This window comes from Spermophilus citellus (genome assembly GCF_964194105.1).
Source record: "Spermophilus citellus genome assembly, chromosome: 6".
NCBI lineage: Eukaryota > Metazoa > Chordata > Mammalia > Rodentia > Sciuridae > Spermophilus > Spermophilus citellus.
Genome location: NC_138187.1, coordinates 133,431,425 through 133,453,811, shown reverse-complemented (window position 1 = coordinate 133,453,811; position 22,387 = coordinate 133,431,425). Strand labels below are relative to the sequence as shown.

The window sequence follows — 22,387 nt, the reverse complement described above, 5'->3', positions numbered from 1 at the left end:
GAAGTTAAGGAGTTGTATGATGTGAGTGTCAAAGAAGAGTGTCTGTTTTGGAGGGGCACAGAAACTTTTAATCCTTCTTTCCCCGTTGGTCTTTTTTTTTTTTTTGGTGTGTGTGGGGGTACTGGCAATTGAACTCAGGAGCACTCGGCTACTGAGCCACATCCCCAGCCCTATTTTTTGTATTTTATTTAGAGACAGGGTCTCACTGAGTTGCTTAGGGCCTCACTAAGTTGCGGAGGCTGGCTCAGCAATCCTCCTGCCTCAGCCTCTCGAGCTACTGGGATTACAGGGGTGCACCACTGTGCCTGACTCCCCATTGATCTTTGATGTTAGCCCTCTCAGGGTGGTACAGTGAGGGTGACCATTCTGCTAGGTGTGCCAGGGACAGACCAGTTCCCACCTGCATCCTGGTGTGGTTGTTAAGCAGTGTCTTCTCCACCCTCGTCTGGTTTGGAGAGGGTGCCCAAGTGACAGGCTGTATCTTGGGAAGAGTGGCCCATGACTAACTCCCGGGGAGCAGCTGGAAAGATGAGCTTCGTAGACTCAGGTCCAGAGAGCATGTTGGCTGAGCAGATACGTCCTGTGTTCACCTGAGTGTGCCAGGCATCAGGCGGACTGAGTGCCAGGGCTGACAGCTGGTGTCATCCTATGCTTTGGTCACCTTTCATACTTCTCTGAACTGTTTCTTGACTGTTATCTCCTCTGAACATCATGTCAACTTGTGAGGCTGCTGGAGTTGTTGTGTGTTGTGTCCTTCATTTTCCAGATTTGGAAATCTGGTCCAGTGAGGCAAAGTGCCATTGTGGGGTCCAGAGAACTAGATGCCTTTAAAGGGATTTGGGGCTATCCATGAGAAACTCTAGGAGGAGATTTTCCAAGACTATTCTCTGGGAATGGCATCCTGTAGCCAGGTGGACTTTTGATTTTCTTATTGTGTTTACAGTGGGCCTAATCTTGAAGGATTGGGCATCCTTGGGTGCTAAGAGGTAACACAGGACGTTGAGTGTCTACTGGGCACTGGTCTAAGCACTTTATGGATGTCCCCTGCCAGCTACCTAGAGTGGCTACTATTATTGCCCACATTTCACAGAGGGGGAACTGAGGCTCAGAGAGGGCAAGTATCTTCCCAGGGTCACACAGGGAGTGACCTGTGTCCAGGCCCATCAGCCCACTCCAGAGTCTGCCTTTCAAGACAGGATTTTGACTGCAGCTTGCTCCCAAGAAGCTGTAGTTTTCAGAGGGCAAGTTGAATGACCCTGTTCCCAGGCCTTGAGCCAGGTTTTCCTTTTCTGGAGTTCGCCTTCTTTGAAGTTGTTCAGGGATAAACTTCCAGAAATCACTGTCACATGTATATGTTCAGTTCCATTCATTAGAGCATCCAAAGCGAAGGAGGCGCGGGTTGTTCTTACCCTGGAACCTGGAGTCTGCAGGTGAGATGATGTAAAGTTAGACAAGTGCCAGAAAGAGGTGATGTTGGGACAATGAAGGGCACATCTTGTCTACTAGAGGGAATCAGGAAAGGCTCCATGGAGGAGGTGGTGTTGAGGTGAGCTTAGGAGGACTGTTCAGGTCATTAGGTTGACATGGAAATGGAAAGTGGGCCAGGTGAAGTAAGGACTTGAGCAGTAAGTAGGTGGGCTCTGGGAGCATGTGAGTGAGCTGGGCTGGGGAGTAGCTGGGAAGGAGGCTGCAGGGGAGGGGAGGAGTGGGGCTTCTTGGGGTCGTGTGTTGGACAGAGGAGAAGCTTCTAGGTAAGAGGGAAAGGGATGGCAGCCTGAGGGCATGGGCAACTGGGCTTCAGTGCCACTGCTGGATAGTGTCTGAATCCACGGGGTGCAGGGAGCAGTGGCTTGGGGGAATGTCTGCCTCTGTAGTACCTGCAGGATGCGGCTGGTGGGGGACTCAGATGACTCACTGTGGTATGGGACCAGCTGGGGGGTGAGGGGAAAAATTTGGGTGGGTGGATGGGGCCTTGAAGATGGTTTACTGCTAGTAGGGAAGTAGCCACCTCATGATGTGGCAGAGGCCTGCCCCCAGGCCTGCGGAGGAGAGGAGGAGGGATGGCCAAGGTGAGCTGTCCTCTGGCTGTTGTGACCCTGATGAGGGTAGAAAGGGCCAAGGTCCAGAAGCTTTGGCTCCTTGGAGTAGACATGATGCCTCAAGTCATCTCTGCTCTCCCTCTTCCTCCACCCCTTACCCCTCTTTGGAGTCAGGCAGACCAACTGAATCCTAGGTCTTCCCTTTACCAGCTGTGGAGCCTGCTTACATGGCTTTGAGTCCCATCTCTCACATCTGTGAGATGGAAGAAGGATTACATCTTCCTTGTAAGATTAAAATTACTGATTAAAATCAGTAGAAAGATGTCAATGGTTGGCTTGGTGTGGGCACATGGTAAATGTTGATCAATCATAGCAGCGAACATGATCATTATAATTGTTCTGTCACCCACCTCTGTCCTCTCTCCTCAGGTCCCCACCCTCCTCCAGCAGAGGTATATATGACACTCCTCTTTTGCTCTTAGCCCTGAGGGCTCCCTCTTTGTCCAGCTCATGACCTACTCACACTTGAGCACAGCTACCTGCAGCTTTGCCCTGGTCCTTGGGCCTCCACAGGGGCCAGCAGCCTCATGGTTGCCATGCCCACTCTCAGTGGTGGGGCCTGCCATCTAGTAGGGTGGTAGGAAGCCAGGCCTGTGTGTGTGTGTGGTCAGCCAGGGCATCAGACCCAAGTGCCTGTCGCTTCTGTTTGTTAGGAAAAGAGGGGGTGACACCTGGGAAACCTTTTGCCTTTCCGTGTTAATAACGTCAGAGGCCTACTTTTTGTCTGATCCCTCCACCAACACACACTTACACCCACTCGCTCTCAAGCCCTCTTCCGTGGTTTCACAGCCTGCCCACACTCCTCCCCACCGAAGCCCTTTGCCTGCTTTGGGAGCTGGCATCTTTTGCCTCCTCATCAGGACCTGTGAGTGTTACTTAGAATTGTGCAGGGGTTGAGGCGGCTTCTGCTAGCCTGAGACGATAATTGCTCTATTTAAAGATGGCCCTGGAGCCAGAAGAAGCCAGGTGTCCCCATGTGTCTGTTGTAGAGCTGCCTTATGCTCAGTGGCTTGTGCAGGGGGTGGGGGCAGGGCAGGAGGTCCTAGGCAGTTGCCTCAGTGGTATCCACCTGGCATCCCTCTCTGGGCTCATTTTTTTCACTGGTTCTGTGTGCCATTTGGCCAGAGGAAGTAGAATTGCTACCTGGTTCTCAGGGAGGCTGGGAAAGCGCTGCTGGCCTTGAAACCAGCTTCTTAGTTGTCAGAATGACCAGGAGGATTTGGGAAGAATGAGTTGGACCAAATAGCACCTCACAGCCTGTTCGCCCCTCCTAAGAACTTTTCCAACCCCTTCCTGTAAGGAACTCTCGACTTCACCCACAGGCCTGCCTTTGTCCTACACTAAGGTAATTCCTTCTCCCCTGCCACGGTGGGGTGCTTTCTTCTTCTCAGAGCTCTGCTCATCAATGACCTCATCCCTCTAAGGCAGACAAAACAAGGGTGGCAGGTTCCATCTTATAGCAGAGGCCTCACTAGTGGTCACCATCCCAACCAGATATCCCAGATCAGCTGGGTAAATACCCCTGAGATGACTTCCCAGGACCTCCTGACTGCCTGAGGTCATCTAGCTGGTCTCTGGTAGAAAGACCCATGGCCCAGATCTCCTAAGGCCCAGTTCTCGGCTTCTTCCTTTGCCTTGTACTGTAGGCTACCTGGGAATTTGCTGGGTTGAGACCACTCCCAGGACACCTGAATGCCTGAGCATACTTTGATCTCCAAAGGATAGCCCTTGCCACAAGGGCCTTCCTAGCCTGCTCTCCTCTTCTGCTCTTTTATTTCTTTTTGATGAGTGGCTGAGTGGGAGAATAGAGGGAATGTGAGCCCAGCTGTTGTTTGGAGAGGGAGGGTGAGGCCTGGGTACAGGGGATGGGAGAATGGGAGGAATTGCTGTTAGCATCAGTCAGATGGCAGTTCTGGCCAGACTGGGACAGCAGCCCCTCCCCTCCACTTCCACCTTCTCTGTGGAACAGGGAGGTGAGTGTGGTCTGCCTGGCAGCAGCAACATTGAAAAGGTAGCCTGTAGACCAAGGCGTTCCTTTTCACCTTGGTAGTCTCTCAGAATCCTGCCCTACGTGGTGGGTGTCCAACTAGGTGAAAGGATTCCTGTGATCAGAATTTGTCTCCAGTATCTATGTCTGGGAGCAGGTGTGTGACTACATGTGTATCAGCCCTAGGTCTTCATGTTCCTGTGTCTGCCTCAGAGAGAGAGAGAGAGAGAGAGAGAGAGAGAGAGAGAGAGAATGCACGTGTGCACGTACCAGCTTGAACTATGGGCCCCTCTGTGAATGGCTGTGGATGTGAACTCTGGGGTTTTCCTGCTGCTGCTCTTTCATCTGTTCATTCCTCCCTGCCCCCCCCCCCCCCATTTCTGTAATCAGGGCTTCTGATGCCATGGAGAAGCCCCTGCTTGCCTTGCACTGCCCACTCTGATACCCAGAATTCTAGAGAGAGGTCAAAGCAGCCTTGCCCTCCTAGGTTTCCCCTGCTGGGTTAGCCATGCCACAGGCCTGCCATGTCTGATGTCTCACCTCACGCTGGATCTTGAGCCTCCTCCATCCTGATCCTCCCTTTCTGCCTCTCCTCACCACTGGTGTGGACAGGAGGCTGCCTGTGTGTCCCTTGAAAAGGGAAGTGGAAGGCAAAGAAGGAAAGCACCATTTATGGAGTGCTTCCAGTGTCCCCACCAGTGTGCTCGGTGTTTCACACCCCTTCAGAGCCCTCCTGCAATGGGAGACCTAAAGACATTCCCTCTGAAGACTGGTTAAGCTGGTGGTCTTCCAGCAGTGGGCAGGCAGGTTGGAAGCTAATGGTAGGCAGGGAAACCTGCCTTCTTTGTTTTGCCTTCCTTTGCTCTGACCACTGGGCTTCCCTGTGCCAGGCTTAGGGCATCCATGGAGCCAGGCTGTGCATAAGCTGACTGCCCTCACTGGTGACTTCTGGCAGTGCCAGCAATGGGGAATCACGCGGAGGGAGCCTATCCCCAGCCATGAGCTGGTTGTTCCACACCAAAACTACTCAGGGAGAGTGACCCCCTAGTAGTGACCCCATGTAGACCCTGGGTTCCTTTCCATCATTTAAGCTCTGCCCAATGCAAGGTGGTAGGCTGTGAACCTAGAATCAAAGACTACCATCTGCCAGACCTGCTTGCAGTCCTCCTTGGCAGGTTTTAGATGTGGGGAATGACTTGAGCCAGAACCTCCTCCCTGAATTATGGGGCACTGTAGCAGATCAGGGCTCTCTGCCTGTCCCAGTGCCCAATATGTGCCTCTCCAAGACCTCAGCCATGTTGTGCCCGTGGTCAGGGAAGGACCTACTCTGCCCCTGTTTCCTATGACCCCCAGGAGTCTAGCTTCTGTGGGACTCCCACCTACTAACCCTTTAACTCTTCTGCACTTGCCTTGACTTGAGTAGGGGGAGAGGGTTTTGGGGGAAGGGGCCAGAGACCCTATTTCCTTTTCTCCCACCTTCAGGTCTCAAGACGACTCTGGGCAGCCCGCCTGCTCCCCTACCGCTGACTGAATCATTTCTATATTTGGCCAGTGAGCCACGTGGGTGGGGAACCACTGCGGCTGCACTTCTGACAGCTGTGGGGGGCGGGGGCAGGGGCTGCAAGCGGCAGAGGCTGGGCAGTAGGCATGTGCATTCTTTGGGAGAACTAAGGCGCCATCAGAGTGAGTAAAGCCCTGAGAAAGGGCATGCGCCGACACCTCCCTCTCCTCCCTCTCCTCCCTCTCCTCCTGCACGTTCTGGTTTCAGGGTCGGCCTCCTCTGCCCCACCCCTTTCCCTGGATGCCCTTCTCCCTTCAGCTAGTCCTCACAGCAGTCTCTTCTCCCACAGACCACACCGCCCTCCAGAAACCATGGGTGTCTCTAGACCCAGCTGCGACTCTGCCAGACTCTGGTGCTCAGTTTAAGATAAGGATAATCTCCCAGGCCTGCTCTCCCTGCCTGTCATGGCCACACTCCGATGCTGCCCACTTGTCTGGGGACACAGGGCACCCAGCCCTAGCCCTGAGATGTTAAGCCAGGCCTTCTGGCTCCAGTCTACAGGGGCACTGCAGGCCCCGGGCTCCCTTCAGAGCAAGAGCAACTGATGCCATGGGAGAAGCCCCTGCCTACCCATCCACTTGCCTGGCCCTGCCTGCTCTGATACCCATGCCTTGGGTCCTCCTGCAGGTGCCAATCCTGTGAGTCCCTCCCCAACCCCCTGACACTGACAAGGCCCTGCCCACCCCCACCATGTGTGAGGTGATGCCCACAATCAATGAGGGGGACCCCCTAGGGCCCCCCCACGGCGCCGATGCTGACGCCAACTTTGAGCAGCTTATGGTGAACATGCTGGATGAGCGGGAGAAGTTGCTGGAGTCCCTTCGGGAGAGTCAGGAAACCTTGGCAGCCACGCAGAGCCGGCTCCAGGATGCCCTGCATGAGCGGGACCAGCTCCAGCGACACCTCAACTCTGCCCTCCCTCAGGTAAGGCCTAAAGCTCTGCGCCTCCCTCAGTCCCTCCCTCTGCCCCTCCTCCAGCCCTGTAGAGTCCAGCACCCCTTGGGCCCTCAGCAAAACTGTATCTACCTGCATATCAAATAGTGGAATTTACAGAACATTTACTCTCCGTCTTGCTATGTAAATCCTTTCCCTGTCACTCCCAAGTGTCTCAGCCTGGAATTGGCTTCACCTGGAGAAATGGGTGGAATTTGATTCAGGGAGAAAACCCAGCCCTAGTTGCCAACTGCAGTGAGCCAAGTCTGCCAGTAGATGGCACCCTAGGCTGGAAAGAAAGAGCCCTGACTGCTTCTCACCAGAGGCCTATTCTTGGAGGTGGAGGGAGAGGGGGAGGGGAGAATCACAGAAGTGGAGGTGGGAGCAGCTTTAGAGCTCATCTAGTCCAGCTCCACTATTGCACAGACATCACATGGGCAATTATAGACAGAGCTGAGTATCTTAACATCCTGTTTCATGTACCTCACCAGCATTGCTACTAGCTCTAATGTAATTACCCTTTACAGTGTATTTTCTAAGGACTGAGCCTTCTGGAGGGTTTATCTCACTAGATTTTCAGAATGATGAAGTTGGTACTGTTATTACCAGCATCCTACTTCACAAGTGATGGAGTTTAGGGAAATGAACCCCCTGCTCATGGCCATGCAGGAGTTGACCCCTGAAAAGCTGTGTGCTTCCAGGGGCTGTGTCTCAGCCACCACCACATTTCCACTTCAGATCATTGACCCAGAAGCTCTGTGTTGCTTCCTGCTCATCCATCATTTCGTAGATATTCCAGGACAAATGCGTGCTATGGGAATGGCAAAGGGAGCAGGAACTGAGTTATCCTGCTGCTTGTCAGAGAAGGTGTGAACCCTGCCTGGTAACCAGGCCCCAGGTGGGGTGGGGCAAGCACAGTGCTCACAGTGACTGCTTACACGTCCTGCTCTCCACCTCCTCTTAGGAGACAGATGGGTATGGAAACCAGGCACTAGATTCATTGCATAGCGTGCCTGGGGCAGTTGCGTGCCCTGCAGGGGCTGAGGGAGGCAGCCTGAGTTGCCTAACACCTCAAGCCTCAGAGACAGGCCCTTTTCCCAGTGCAGGGAGAAGAACCAGGACTGGGCCTGGGTGGGTGAGTTTTTGGCTCAGGGCTCAAAAGTGACAGGAGGCTGAGTCTTGGAAGCTTTCTCAGTATGAATATTTAGCCCTGGTGAAGAGGTGGGATGGGCAGGTGGCCCCTCCTACCTCACTTTGCAGGAGGCCCTGAGCATGCCCTGAAGTGAATGAGCCAGTTCCTGCTCCCAAGGAGCTCAGAGATGAGAAAGGAGACATAAGAACCCAAAAGACTAGGAGAGAAGGTAGAGAAAGGTAAGAGAGGCCTGAAGGGATTGTTAAACACAACATCAATGATAAAAATAGCTGCCTTTGTGGGCTTGTGCTAGGTACTCTCTGTACATTGGGTTCATTTAGTCCTCCTATGTAATTCCTGGAGAGACTGTTTACCTCTGCCTTACAGATCAGAGAATGGGTTCAGAGAGGTTAGGTAATTTGTCCAAGGTCACATAGCTAACCAGAGCAGAGCTGAGATTTGACCCCAGGCCTGCCTGACTTCCTCTACTGGAAACTTCATGAGGGTAGAGGTTGTATCTTTCTTGTCACTGTGTCCCCTGTGACCAGCACAGGACCTGGTATTCACATATATTTGTGGTTGGATTGTAGACTCCCCAGCTAGTGCTCTTGATGTTTGTTCAGAAATGTTTTCAAGGAATAGAGGGAGACTTCCACTGGACAGCCTAGACGGTTCCCAGGAGGCTGGAGCCTTTGAGGTGGGCTTTGAAAGAGGAATTTTTTCATCAGGTGGTGACAGAGGCTTGTGCTCTGCAGTGAGAGGGGGACTGCTGAGCTAAGGTTGGCATTAGAAAGGCTTGCTAGGGTTTGGAAACAGCAAGTAACCCAGGTTGACCGGGTCTTAGGGTGAATGCAAAGGAACTGTGAGAGAAAAGTTTGAAAACCACTGTAAGCTTGCGTTTAACTTTGTGGACAGCATTGTGCTTTGGGAATAATCCTGGTAGCAGTCTGTCAGATGGGTGAGTTGAGGAGGGAGGGGAAAGACGTCCTAGGATGGGGACACCAGGTAGTGATAAGCCTAAAGCCAGGGAAGGGAGAGCTTCACAGCCCTTTGGTGGTGGTGTCATAGTATAGGGCTGGAGGCATGCCATTAAGTCCTGTCTCTGTGTCCAAGACTGTGTGTATGTGCATATGTGTGTGAGTGTGTGTGTGTGTGCATGAAGGTATGACCGTGTGCATGCATGTGTGTAAACTGAGGGGTGAAACAGCATCAGGCTCAGGCCTCAACTGCCAGAGGGTGGAATGCTTGACCTTGATTGTCTTTGGCCATATCCTTGTTAGAAAAGCAATAGTCAAGGAATAGAGTCAGAAGTCCTTGTTTTCTTGTGCTCTGGAAGGGATAGTCCCTTCTTCTTTCCTACAATCCTTTTGCCTGATCCGGAGTGATAGTGGGACTGCTTTGGGAATTCTTCATTGGTCGGGAATTCTTGGTGTGCAAGGGAAGCTGCAATGCTGGGCGGGGCTGAAGCTTCTGTTCAGTTATTTTCAGACTTTGGAAGCCATAGAGTTTGGGCCATTCATCTGAAAATCTTTCTGGAATGAGGTCATGTTGATTAAATAGATAGGATATGATGGACCTGGAGCTGTGGGGCTGTTCTCTCACCTTAGATGCTCGTGCTGGTGGCAGAGGTGAGCTAGAAAGGTCATTGAAGTGTCTGGGCTTGACATTTATGGATGGGTCCCCCTCAAAGGAATATTTGGTACATGAATATTCAGTGAAGCCAGGGCATGGGTCTTAGTATCAGGTGCTGGCATGAAACCCTGACCTGATTTGGCAGGGCTCCTGGGAAGCCAGGGCTGAAGCTGCATGGCCAGCTGTTTGGGCAAGTCCAAGTACCCTCCTGCTCCCATGTAGGTGGTTCCTTCAATCCATTTGTCTCACAGGCCACCGACAGCTTGCAAAGCCCTGGGGAGGGTATGGAAGAGAGCTCCCTGGGACTCAGTCAGACTTAAGCTTCAGAACACGCTTCTCTTCCCCCGTAACCTCCATTAGCTTCTGGTGAACCTCACTCGCCCAAACCAGTGGCAGCCTACCTCTCCATTAGTGTGTAAACGAAAAGGCCATTGAATTGCTGGAGAACCAGAAGGCTGAGTAGGAGGGTCAGCAGAATCTGGTCACATTGACTGGCAGGGGAAGGGGCTGCAGAGCAGACTTGGTGGCTTTCCCATTTCTGTGTGCAGCTATTTCCTCAGCTCCTAACCCACACCTGGATTGCATGGAGCCCTCTGGGGGAGCTCACACCAGTTGCGGGGTTACTGCCCTGAAATGTGGGTAGATCGGGACTTCCTGGGGGGGGGTAGGTGGAGGAAGGGATGGGTGAGAGGAGACCCCTATGGATCAGGTGTGAGGATGCTGCTTAGGGAGTGAATCCCCATGTACTAAGGAGTCTTGGGGGTCTTCAGGAATTTGCCACCTTGACCCGGGAGCTGAGCATGTGTCGGGAGCAGCTTCTAGAGAGGGAGGAAGAGATATCAGAGCTGAAAGCAGAACGGAATAACACAAGGGTAAGTGGAGATCACCGGGTGCGTGTCTGTGTGTGTGTGTACCTTGACCAAGGCAGGACCAGGGCCAGGTATAGCCCCACCCCATCCTGACCTTTGCCTGCTTCTCATCCTAGGGTCATAGCCAGAAAATTTAACCATCAGTACTAGGCTTTCCCCCTGCCGTTGCTGGGTCATAGAAATTCAGGGTCCTGGGGGAGAGGCCAGGACAACTGAGTTAAGGCCGGTATTTAATTGAAGAGCAGCTATTTACCAAAGTGGAAGAATATTAGCATTTTAAGGATGGTATGGCTGTATTTGTGTCTACTTGGTGATCACATGGGCCCTGCCTGTGGCCCCTGGAGCACATGCTCAGAGTCTTCCCTCCTGTCTTCCCCTGCTTCCTGCCAGCTGCTTTTAGAACATCTGGAGTGCCTGGTGTCCCGCCATGAGCGGTCACTGCGGATGACGGTGGTGAAGCGCCAGGCCCAGTCACCTTCAGGGGTCTCCAGTGAGGTGGAGGTGCTAAAGGCCCTCAAGTCTCTGTTTGAGCACCACAAAGCCCTGGATGAGAAGGTATCCCTGCCCCTACTCTCTCCCTAATCCAACCAAGCTTCCCTTCTCTGAGATTTCTGCATTCAGTGTTTAGGGAAATCTAGCTTCAGAACTGGCTTCCTCCTACTGTGGGCCTCATTTCAAGTCCTATTAGGTTCCCTCCTAGGATTTTACCTCCTGTTGGGCCCTTTACTTTCCCTCATGCCTGGCGCTGGTAGACCAAGGCCAGGCTTCTTCAGCCTGGGTCCAGTGAGTCCCCCTTTCTTCTTCCATCTCCTCTTGTCTTGGGCAGGTTCGAGAAAGGCTCCGGGCAGCACTGGAGCGCGTTACCACCTTGGAGGAGCAGCTGGCAGGAGCCCACCAACAGGTAAGCTGCCCACTTTCAATTTATAGTTGGCAGCTCCCGGAAGTCCAGCTGGCTGGCCCCTTAGCCCCACCCTGTTCCTCATGGGATTCTTCCTCACTGTGGCTGGAGTAGCCAAGGCTGGGCCAGGCACTCCTTTCCAGAAAGTGGAAACTTAGAAGGGTCTGGAACATGTAAGAAGCACTCTTTGACGCACTGCCCTGGGCCTGTGCCCTACAGGTGTCTGCCCTGCAGCAGGGGGCAGTGGTGCGGGATGGAGTGGCAGAAGAGGAGGGGACTGTGGAGCTGGGACCAAAACGTCTGTGGAAGGTGGGTAATGGGGAGCAGTATAGCAGGGCCTGTGTTCCCCAAGACAGGAATGGGAGGCCCTGCCCGCTGATTTCAGTAGAGAAGCTGCTAAAATTAAATGCAGAGCTTCCTACAACATTCTCACTTCCCTCCTCCATCTTCAAAGAAATCTATCATCTCTCTATTTCTCTATCTGTCTATTGGTGCTAGGTACATAATATGTTTGTCCACTGGAATTGTTAGGAGCCATCTGCCTGTATCAGTATCAGGCAAGATGCCTTCTATCTCTGAGCCTTTGTTCCTTAATTATGTTCCTTTCTGGGTTGAAGAGGCTGAGATAACAGATAAAACTAGAAACTTTTGTTTTTCAAGAGATACACAGCAGAGCTAGGGTATTTGGGTATTGTTAGGAGTGAGCTGCTGGGGCCCAGGGAAAGAAGGTGTACCTGGAGGTGTGCTCTGAGGTCAGGGCAGAGCTGTGGTCTGTCATGGGTGTGTGGCCCCTCCTACCATTTCCCTGGGGCAGGGCAGGGTGTAGGATGCCCTAGGCCTCCATGATTGACTGACTGATGGCTCACTGTCCCTGGAGGATGACACGGGCCGAGTGGAGGAGCTGCAGGAGCTCCTGGAGAAGCAAAACTTTGAGTTGAGCCAGGCCCGGGAGCGACTGGTCACCTTGACAGCAACCGTAACAGAACTTGAGGAGGACCTGGGAACAGCCCGCCGGGACCTCATCAAGTCAGAGGAGCTGAGCAGCAAGCATCAACGGGACCTCCGAGAGGTGAGGAAGGGTCTTTCTTCAGTCACTTCATCCCACTGAGTACAGGTGTTTGGCATCTGGGAGAGTGTGGACAAAGGTCCAGGCAGGAGCCGGGAAGTATAAGATTGAACACTTGGCAGGACTGGTGTGGGAAGGAGTAATGGGGGTTTTGGTTACGGCCAGGAGTTGACAGGGGAGATCATGTTTTCTGGGTTATACCCAGCTAGGTATTGTGGGAGGTGCAGAAAGGAGCAGGGCAGCAAAATCTGGTGACCTTTCCCCTCTGCTGCCACCCAGGCTCTGGCTCAGAAAGAGGACATGGAAGAACGAATCACCACACTGGAGAAGCGCTACCTAGCTGCTCAGCGTGAGGCCACATCCATCCATGACCTCAATGACAAACTGGAGAATGAACTGGCCAACAAGGAGTCCCTGCACCGCCAGGTAACTCCTCCAGATGGGGCAGGGTGGGCATTGTACTTCACCCTTGAGGTTCTAATGATCCTACTCAAACTATCCCATGGTGGCCCAGGAGCCCCTGGGATCCTGAAGATTCTCTTGGGAAAGGGGAAGTCAGGCATCTTGGGCAGTCAGGAACCAACCCTTGCAACTTCTGACCTATTACTTGCTCCCTGCTGTGGTGGGGTGGGGTGGGGGTGTTCAGTGCTACCCCTCTTGAATCGCTTCCCTGCCCACATTGCTAGTGTGAGGAGAAGGCCCGACACCTACAGGAGCTGTTGGAGGTGGCAGAGCAGAAACTGCAGCAGACAATGCGCAAGGCAGAGACGCTGCCAGAGGTGGAGGCTGAGCTGGCCCAGAGAATCGCAGCTCTCACCAAGGCAAGTGGGCTGAGCCTGGGATCTGCCTTTGTCCCCTATGTCCAGTGGAGCCAGCTGTTGTGGAACCAGGCAGGGAGTGGACAGAGTGGAGGGCACATGGGGCAGGGAGCCAGAGAACTGCTCACTGTGTGATGCTGGGAGTACACTACTTCATGTCTGTCAGTCTGAAGAGGAATTCCTGCCCTCTTCACCCCACAGAGATGTAATGGTCCCATAAGAAAGGGTAAAAATACTTGAAAGAGGAGGAACCACACTGCTGCAAAGTATATTTATTATCATGACACCATTGTGGTTGATACCTCTGTTTGTTTAGGACTAGAGAGGGAAGATTAGGATTTTCATCTCTGGAAAAATGAAACTAAGGGGAGATATGATCAAAGTCTGTATATCCCTGAAGGGGATGCAGGGTTGCACACATCTTTCTTTACCAAATTGAAGCATTCTAGATCTAGAAGAAACCAGTTTTTAGCAAGCACCCAGCCCCAGAACCTTTGAAGGATAAGATGCTGGCCAGTGTGCCAGTATGGCGTCTCAGGTGCTCTGGAGCTGGAATTCACAGCATTAGTAGGCCCAGGACCAAGTCTGCTTCTGCCACTGACTGGCTTTCTGATTTGGGAAAAGTCACACCCCTCCATAACTGGGCCTCAGTGTTCTTACCTCTATGGTGGTGCTGTTGGCCTTGGTGATCTGTAGAGTCTTTCCAGCCCCTAGGAATGGAGGGTTAGGTTTAAGTTACAGCAGAGGATGTTATGTGTGGGATGCTGAGCAAAAACTGACAAGAAGGGATGGGCTGAAGTGATTAATATGTTCAAGTGAGTCATAGCAGGAGGAGTTAAAGGAAGGCTTTCCTGACTGTAAGATGCGTGGTATTCTGGAAAATCTTGTCAGCAGAAACAATAGGGTCTCCATCTCTGGAGATACTTGACAGGAAGGGAGAACACTCTACCTGGGCTGGTTTAATAATAAAGGTAATAATCATGATGAGGCTAGTATGTTCTAAATGTTTACTAGAGCATTTCATTTAGCCCTTGAAATGGGCCAGTGGGCATAGGTGCTGCTAGTCAAATTTATAGTTGAGAAAACCAGGCACTTAGAAAGTTCAAGGTCACATTATTGGTGAAAGATTTGAACCCAGGCTGCCTGGCCTGAGCCTGTGTTCTCAAGTACAATTCCATTCTATCTGGAAGCACAGAGATGTATGGTAGCTCATGCTTTCAAATGGAGTTTTTTGGTTTTTTTTTTCTGGAAACATGGGGAGGATTTACCAGCTTTGAGCCAGGGACCTTCGCCTAGCCAGCTCCCCAGTTCTGGCTAAGGCCAGAGCCTTCCCCGCCCAGTTCGGACCAACCCTCCAGGCCTGCTTTCCCAGCACACCTTTCCAGCCTTCCCTCCTAGCTTTCCCCAGCTTCTGTCAAGGTAGCACTCAAGCGTCCCAGCCCCGTCCCTGACTAGCTCCTCACATCCCAAAGCCTCGCCCTCCAGGCCGGCCCCGCCCCTGCTCTCCACTCCAAGACCCTTGAGTTGCCAGCTCTTGATGCCAGCTCTGAGCAGGAACCCAAGAAGGACCTGGCAGGGGTCGAGTTTCTGGGGGAAGAAAGGTAGTGCTGATGGTGATTTGCACCAACTTGATAGGTGGAGGGCTGGGTTTCCTTGGCACCTGAGGCCCTGATCACTCAAGACTGCCCTAGCACCAGGATCCACGGGATATGGGGCCTGAGCAGGAGGAACAGAGATCTCCAGGATGCACTGACCTATCCCCGCCCCTAGGCTGAAGAACGGCATGGCAACATTGAGGAGCACCTGCGGCAGCTGGAAGGGCAGCTGGAGGAGAAGAACCAGGAGTTGGCAAGGGTGAGGGCACGAGGCTGGGCTCTTGGGTGACCTCCCTGCCCTCGGGGCAGGCTCTTAGGTACTGTTAGCGGAGGGGCACCAGGGAAGGACCTGGCCAAGGGAGAGAGCCCACAGGGTGAGAGGAGCCCGCAGCTAGGGGAGGAGGTGGTTGAGAGAGCTGGAGAGAGGATCCCTGGGAGGATGGAAGACTGGGGACAAGAAGGGGACAGGTGAAGCAGGCAGGTAGAACCCCAGGGGAAATGGGTGGTTCTCGAGGAGGGCGGCGTCGACCAGGCCCTGAGGTGGCCTTGTGCAAGGTGGCGCGGCTGTGCAGGTGCGTCAGCGGGAGAAGATGAACGAGGACCACAACAAGCGGCTGTCAGACACCGTGGACAGGCTGCTTAGCGAGTCCAACGAGCGCCTGCAGCTCCATCTCAAGGAGCGCATGGCCGCCCTGGAGGAGAAGGTGCAGGGGCTAGGGGGCGGAGTGGGGCGGGGCTACTCGAGGGGCGTGTCGAGTCGAGAGTAGGGGCGGGGCCAGCCTGGGGGCGGGGCTTTGGGATGTGAGGAACTAGTCAGGGGCGGGGCTGGGACGGGTGAGTGCTACCTTGACAGAAGCTGGCCAAGCTAGAAGCTTTTCCCGCTGGGGAGGGCGGGCTGGGGAGGTGTGCGGGAAAGCAGGCCTGGAGGGTTGGTCTGAGCTGGCCGGGGAAGGCCCTGGCCTTAGCCGGAGCAAGGGAGCTGGCTAGACGAAGGTCCCTGGCTCACAGCTGTTTTCCCCTAGAACACGCTGATCCAGGAGTTGGAGAGCTCCCAGCGTCAGATTGAGGAGCAGCACCACCACAAGGTACCCAGCTGTGGGGCCAGCCCACCCAGCCTGGAGGGCCCGGGTCTCTGGGAGGAAAGGACATGCCTGTTTTTCATGCAGCTGCTCTGATAACCCAGTATTATGTTAGCTTCTGTTAGTTCATGTGCATTACATTATATCATCACTCTTCACCACCGCCCAACCCAGTAGATACACCACTACCCACAGTAAAAGAGAAACAGGCCATAAGCCTAGGGCATAGGATGGACAGCAGATTCAGGGCCCAATGAATGGCTTAACCAAAAGATTGGGTGGGGGCCTCAAACCCTGGTGAGGTAAGAGTCAGGTGACTCTGGGAAGATTGGCTATTGGCCCTGCCTCAGCTATGTGTGGAAGGACACATGAGTTCTTTGCTGCTCTGCCTGGTTTGCCACACTTTTGTGTGGTGTTAAGAGGTCAGCTGGCTTATTCCAGGAGAGCCCTTCCCTAGACAACCCTCCCCTGCCTGGCCCCTCTGCCACCTTCTGCTCACTTTCCAGTTGTTCCTCTTCTCTTGGCCCCTGGCCTGGGGCCCCTGACTTTGAACTTTGCAGAGTATTCTTCTGCTTTCCCCAAACTCTGCTGTCCTTTTTGTCCCTCTCTGACTCCCACTCTCCCTCTCTGCCCCTCCCTGGCCCCCACCCCACCCTGGGTCTGCCTGGCACAGGGCCGCCTGTCTGAAGAAATTGAGAAGCTGCGTCAAGAGGTGGACCAGCTGAAGGGTCGAGGGGGGCCATTTGTGGATGGCATCCACTCCAGGTACTAGAGCGTGGGATATGGGGCGTGCTGGGATGGGGTCCTGCTTGGACCCTGGGGAAGGAGACCTTCCCCCCATCAAAAGACCACCCAGGACCTCAGGGTCCTCCTCATATTCAGGGTGGGACACTGAAGCTCAGAGAAGTTGGTTAGAGTCAATTTATCACTTGGGCATTTAGAAGGGGAGCACTTGTCCTCTGAGGGGTGCAGAACAAGGATCAGATGATACTCCTTTCCTACTGTCTTGGAACATGGGTCACAGGATACTTCCTATGTCCTCAACAGAGAGTATGCCTTGGGAGGTGTCTGCCTGAGTTCTATGCTCTCCCATGTTGCACAAGGTCCTCTGGTAGTGGTGACCTTGAGACACCACCTTTAGGATTGCTGTTTGAGAGTTGAGAATCACCTGAGTTCAGGTAGGAGGCAGTGAACAGAAAGGCATTTGGAGGGAATGGAAGTGAGGCAACAAAAACATCCTTCCTCTTGAAAGCTGAGGTTCCCTGTTACTCATGGTTGTGGCATGTAAGAGGTGGAGGTGGAGCTTTTGCCTCTGGATTTTTCTCCACATTTTGTGAAGCACTTGGCTTTGAACTCAGACCACAAACATGTCCTCAATTCTCAGCCCAGAGAAGATCGAGGAGAGTAAAGTAAAAGAGTGCCCTCAAGGTCCATGGCTCCCTTCTGTCCATGTTCTTCTCATATCAGAGATCAGCTACTATGAGGAAGTGTTACGGGGTATATATGTATGTTGGGGGGCAGTGCTTGAATTAGGGAAGAATGTTGAGCTTGAGAGAAGAGGCCTGTGGGAACCCCAGGGTGGTGGATATTCAAGTACCAACTTCAAGTTCATTGGGAATTACTGTATGAAGAGAAGCAAGGAACCAAGAAATATAATGGTAGCTGAGATTCTCCCTGTGGATTGGCTAAAAGGAACAGCCCTTCAATTAATAAGATTTGGCCCCAGCATACACCAAGCTATTTGCCACTGCTGCTTTTCCTTCCTAGCTGGGGGTTTTTGGCTTTGACTTAGAATATCTGGACCTATCACAGAAGTGGGGCTGAGTTGCTGAGAGAAGAGGGAGCTAGGTAGGCTGCTCCCCTCTCAATTCAGCTATACAATCTCCTGGCCCCTTTGCATTGCTTTCTCTCAAGGGTCCCAAGCTGGGAGGTATTGGGAAGAGGCATCACAGGGAGGCTTCTTGACACTCCTGAGATTGTCACTGGGACCCTAAAATCTCAGGTTTGGCTAGACCTTTGGAGCAGTTAAAGTGGTATCTCTAGATACAGTCAGGGCCACCCAAAGCTTCCTGGGGATAGGGTTGGGGTGTGACTGTGTTAAATTTTAGCCAGGGACTCAGTCCGGATTATTGGGAAGCCTGAGAAAAGTTGCTAGGGAAAAGACCACAAAACAAAGACTGTCAGAGTTAAAGGACGTCAGAGATCACCTGCCCAGTGCCCAGTGCTCCAAGCCTTGTACTGTTCTTAACAGAAAGCCAGAGAACCCACACTTGAAAACCTCTCTGATGGGGAGCTCGACTTTTTAAAAGCATTGTAAGCCAACTCTTGCCATAAGAAGGTTTTTCTTAGGCTAAATGGAAAGCCACTCCCTAGAATTTTCTTCCCTGGGTCATCCTGACCCCTGGAGCACCAGAGAATAATTCTCATCTTGGGATCAGATGGTAGCCCTTCAGACATTTCTGATAGCTGTGTGTCCTGTTAAGACTTCTCCAAGGTGAAGATCCCTGACTCTTTGAGCCCAGTGTGTGCAGGCTGGGGCTCTCAGTCCTTAGGAGCTGTCATTTCTCTCCTTTCTACCACTCAAGGTCACACATGGGCAGCGCAGCGGACGTGCGGTTCTCCCTGAGTACAACCACCCACGCACCCCCAGGTCTGCATCGACGCTACTCAGCACTGAGGGAGGATTCGGCTAAGGTGAGGGGGTGGCAGGGTGAGTGTGTGTGTGTGTGTGTGTGTGGGGGGGGTCTCCCTGGGGAGTTTGGGGTCAGTTCGGCCGTGTGCCTGGCTCCAGTTACACGGATGGCTGGCGTGTGGTACAAATCCTCTCCCCTGCCCTCCCCCATTTCAGTGACAGCTGCAGCCCCAGGGTTGGGGCCATTGTCAGCTGCAACAGCTGTGACCCCCCTTGCCTCGGCCTCCTGGTGGGCAAGAGGTAGGGGCTGGAAGGCGGCCAGCCAGTCCCTGAGGCCCCACTGAGGCATGTGTGCGTGTGCCTGGGTGTGCAGGCGTGTGTTTCTGGTGGCCAGTGGGTGGGGGGGCTGCAGAGGGAAGGTGGAATTGGCTGGCTTCCTGAGACAAAAGCTGTGGTTACAAGGGAGATGAGGGAGGGATGATAGGTCTCCTGGCTCTGGGCTTGGCACCTGGAGCTTTCTGAGAAGCAGCTATGGGTTCTTGCTGTCTGAGTTGGCCTAGGGAGAAGGGGGGATGAGGAAAGAGGAGGGGCAGGAGGGCTGCCTTCCTTCTTTCAGGGAAGTCTGATTACTGCCTGATCCTCAGTTGTCAGTCATATTCTCTTGTGAGCCCAGGTCCCCCAATCTCTGGGGCCTTACAAGTTATAGATGGAGGAAGAGGGAACTCCTGGTCTGTGGAGAGGGCATGTCCCTGCCTTTAGGGCCCTAGTCTGATGGCAATGTGAGGGCACCTCTGTGTCTCCCCCCTTTACTCTTCTAAGAACACAGCAGCTGCCCAGGGGCTCAGGATGAAGGCAGCAGGGGCTTGAACAAGAGTCCTCAGGGGGAGTTGGGGACTTGGGTCCTAGAGACTGTGTGTTAGAGCTCCCCTGGCACCCCTCCTTGTCTCCCCGACTTTTCTGGCTCTCCCAGTCCACTTCTGTGCTCTCCTCCTCTTCTGGGCCTTTGTCTGTTGAAGAGGTTTGTAGATGATTTTTGAAAAGCCATCACCTCTGAAGGTTGTTCAGAGGGTCCTGTGATATGTTGAGATTACAAGAACACAAGACTTTGTCTAAATCCCTGAATTAGTCACCATTTGCAAGTTTGTATGAATAGAAACTAGTAACCTTTATATAGTGCCTATTTTGTGCCAGACCCGATTTTCTCATTTTAAGCCTCACAACTACCTATGAGTTAGATCCTGTTACTATCCTGTTTTATAAATGAAAACCTGAGGCAGAGAGAGATTACACAACTTTCCCATGGTTGCACAGCTAATATTTGGTGGAGTCAAGATTCTAAGCAAGAGCTGGGCACAGTGGCGCAAGCCTGTAATCCCAGCGGCTCAGGAAGCAGAGGCAGGAGGATCATGAGTTCAAAGCCCACCTCAACAACTTCAAGGTGCTCAGAAACTCAGTGAGACCCTGTCTCTAAATAAAATATAAAAAATAGGGCTGGGGATGTGGCTCAGTGGTTGAGTGCCCCTGAGTTCAATCCCCAGTACCCTCCCCGCCCCCCCAAAAAAAGATTCAAAGCAAGGCCACTTTTTTGGGATTCATCTCTAAATCACTCTGTTAGCTAGCTCCTTGAGTTAGAGCAGAATCTCCTAGACTTTCATATGCAAACAATAATCTGGGAATCTTGTTAAAATGCAGATTTTGAATCAGTAAGTCTGGCAATGGGGCCTGAGATTCTGCATTTCTAATAAGCTCCCAGGAGAGGTCAGTGCTGCCCAGTGGCAGTGGGGAGGGTCCTGCTCCTCAGCCCTCTGGGGTGCCATTACTACTTCTTTATCTTTTTCCTTTGCAAAGGACTGGGAGCCATCTCCACTGCCTGGATTGTTGGCCTCCACAGCCACTCCTGCTTTTGACAGTGATCCTGAGATCTCTGATGTGGATGAAGATGAGCCAGGGGGTTTAGTGGGCTCCATTGATGTTGTCTCCCCTGGCGGCCATTCAGATGCCCAGACCCTGGCCATGATGCTGCAGGAGCAGCTGGATGCCATCAACGAGGAGATCAGGTTGGGGCAGGGGCAGAGGGCCTGGGAAGTGTCTTGAAGGACAGAAGGCCCATTTGTTAGTGTTTGGCAATGCCAGAAAAAGTTCACGCCTTACAACTGCACCTTAGTACCAAGGTCTAGGGACCTTCTGTGAGACATCAGATAAGGTTCTAGTCCAGTATTTCCCCAAAAGGGAAGCTGATTCTCAGGCTTCATCTAATGACTTGACTGGGTGTGGGAGCATGGAGCTGTAGTCCTGGTATTCTTCCTGATCTCTAAGAGTATAGCTTCCACGGCTGAAGCCATCTCAGGGTGACAGCTTTGTAAATGTTACTGTCAGTCTTACTCTAGTAAGTCCTACCCTGAGGTAGGTAACATGATCTCTGTTTTATAGATAAAGGAACAGAAATTCAGAGGTTATGTGACTTTCCCAAAGCCATGTAGTAAGTGGCAGAACCAAGATTCAAACTGAAGTTGAATCTCAGTCCACTGGGCCTTGCCTTCTGTCCCTAGGAGGCATCACACAGGATCCAGTAGCAGGGAAAGTTGTCAAGACAGACCTTCCCTTGATCCTGCTTTTTAGTGAGTTTATTAATGTTAAGACAAACAGCCAGGAAAAATCTGAGCTGAGCGTGCAGCTCTCTAGGCTGCTGAGGTCATGTAGTTCAGTGGCTCCCAGCCTTGGATTTCACAGTTACAAAGAAGATACTGGCCCTTCCCACTACAGCAATAGGGAATTGCCATCATTTTGCTTTGCAAAGTAAATCATTAAAGAAAGATAACCACCATTGACCATCAAAGCCATTCTGAAAAAACAAAAGGACATTTTAACATTTAGAGTGGGAAAGATGTACTTTCAGAATAAAGACACATCCTTCTCCTTAAAAGACAGTTGGCACCTCTACTCCAGTGGGTGTGTGCACATGTTCCTTACTGAGAGTATCTTCCACTTACACAAACGAACCATTATCATTATTTTTCTATGGAACAGGGAAAATCCATTGGGGAACAGAATCAATAAGGCATCATCTAAAAGTCCTGCATCTGGGAACTACTGAGACCCACTCCAGACATTGTATATGTTGGGAAACTGAGGCATTTAGAGCGAAGAGTCTGGCCTGAGGTCACCTCTGTTGTTAGTAGTAGGTTAAGAATTTGGACTTTGCTGGGTGCAGTGATGCACGTCTATAAATCCCAGTGGCTTGCGAGGCTGAGACAGGAGGATTGCAAGTTCAAAGCCAGCCTCAGTCACTTAGCAAGCTCTAGGTTGTTTAGCAAGACCCTGTCTCAAAACAAAAAATAAAAAGGTTTGGGGATGTCAGTGGTTAAGCACCCTAGGTTCAATACCCCGAACTAAAAAAAACAAAATAGATGGACTTTGTGTTTCATGGACTAAATTGCCTCCCTCCTCTGCAACTACTTTTGTTAAACTGAGGACACAGGCCAACTAACAAGAGAGGGAACTGTTTCTGAGCTCCAGACCTTGTATATCCGAACAATGTCAGAAACAACAGGGCGCCCTTAGGCATTGCTGTGTTGTTTGGGCCTGGGGTGGTGAGTGTGGGCAGCGCCTGGCACCACCTCCTGCTGCTTCTCGCTGGGGCTCTTGGCCAGGTCCCCTTTTATCTGCCTTCCAGGATGATCCAGGAAGAGAAGGAGTCCACGGAGCTCCGTGCGGAGGAGATTGAGACGCGTGTGACCAGTGGCAGTATGGAGGCCTTAAACTTGACACAGCTGCGCAAGCGTGGTTCTATCCCCACATCTCTGACTGCCTTGTCCCTGGCCAGTGCATCCCCTCCACTCAGTGGCCGTTCCACGCCGAAGCTCACCTCCCGCAGCGCTGCCCAGGACCTGGACCGGATGGGGGTCATGACCCTGGTGAGTTCTTTGGGCAGACAATAAACAACTCTGCCCTCCCGTGGCTCTCCCTTGGGAGAGTTTATAAGGAATGGCAAGCTCCTTCCTGGTTATGGGCACGGCATCTTTTTCCCATGGTGTGTGCATGCCCTGTGTGATAGGCCACCAATATGTCCTTCTGGGTCAGGGAAGG

At 52.5% G+C, this 22,387-nt stretch overlaps 1 protein-coding gene across 7 annotated transcripts in view; it reads left to right on the top strand.

Moving 5' to 3' along the window:
• PPFIA4 (PTPRF interacting protein alpha 4) overlaps positions 1–22,387 on the top strand; it is a 50,962-nt gene that overhangs the window by 5,712 nt on the left and 22,863 nt on the right. For 2 of the 7 annotated variants that reach the window (XM_081300227.1, XM_081300229.1), the window contains exons 2-17: positions 5,569–5,769; positions 5,937–6,571; positions 10,115–10,216; positions 10,604–10,768; positions 11,040–11,114; positions 11,331–11,420; positions 11,989–12,180; positions 12,457–12,603; positions 12,864–12,998; positions 14,766–14,849; positions 15,163–15,294; positions 15,613–15,675; positions 16,343–16,434; positions 18,255–18,363; positions 20,150–20,358; positions 21,975–22,215. In XM_081300227.1, the coding sequence (XP_081156353.1) occupies positions 6,338–6,571; positions 10,115–10,216; positions 10,604–10,768; positions 11,040–11,114; positions 11,331–11,420; positions 11,989–12,180; positions 12,457–12,603; positions 12,864–12,998; positions 14,766–14,849; positions 15,163–15,294; positions 15,613–15,675; positions 16,343–16,434; positions 18,255–18,363; positions 20,150–20,358; positions 21,975–22,215 (2,070 nt within the window). In that variant the 5' untranslated portion in view covers positions 5,569–5,769; positions 5,937–6,337. Of the gene's footprint in view, positions 1–5,568; positions 5,770–5,936; positions 6,572–10,114; positions 10,217–10,603; positions 10,769–11,039; positions 11,115–11,330; positions 11,421–11,988; positions 12,181–12,456; positions 12,604–12,863; positions 12,999–14,765; positions 14,850–15,162; positions 15,295–15,612; positions 15,676–16,342; positions 16,435–18,254; positions 18,364–20,149; positions 20,359–21,974; positions 22,216–22,387 lie in introns of those variants that run through there. The other 5 variants (XM_081300231.1, XM_081300230.1, XM_081300228.1 and 2 more) reach the window with 5 other exon arrangements.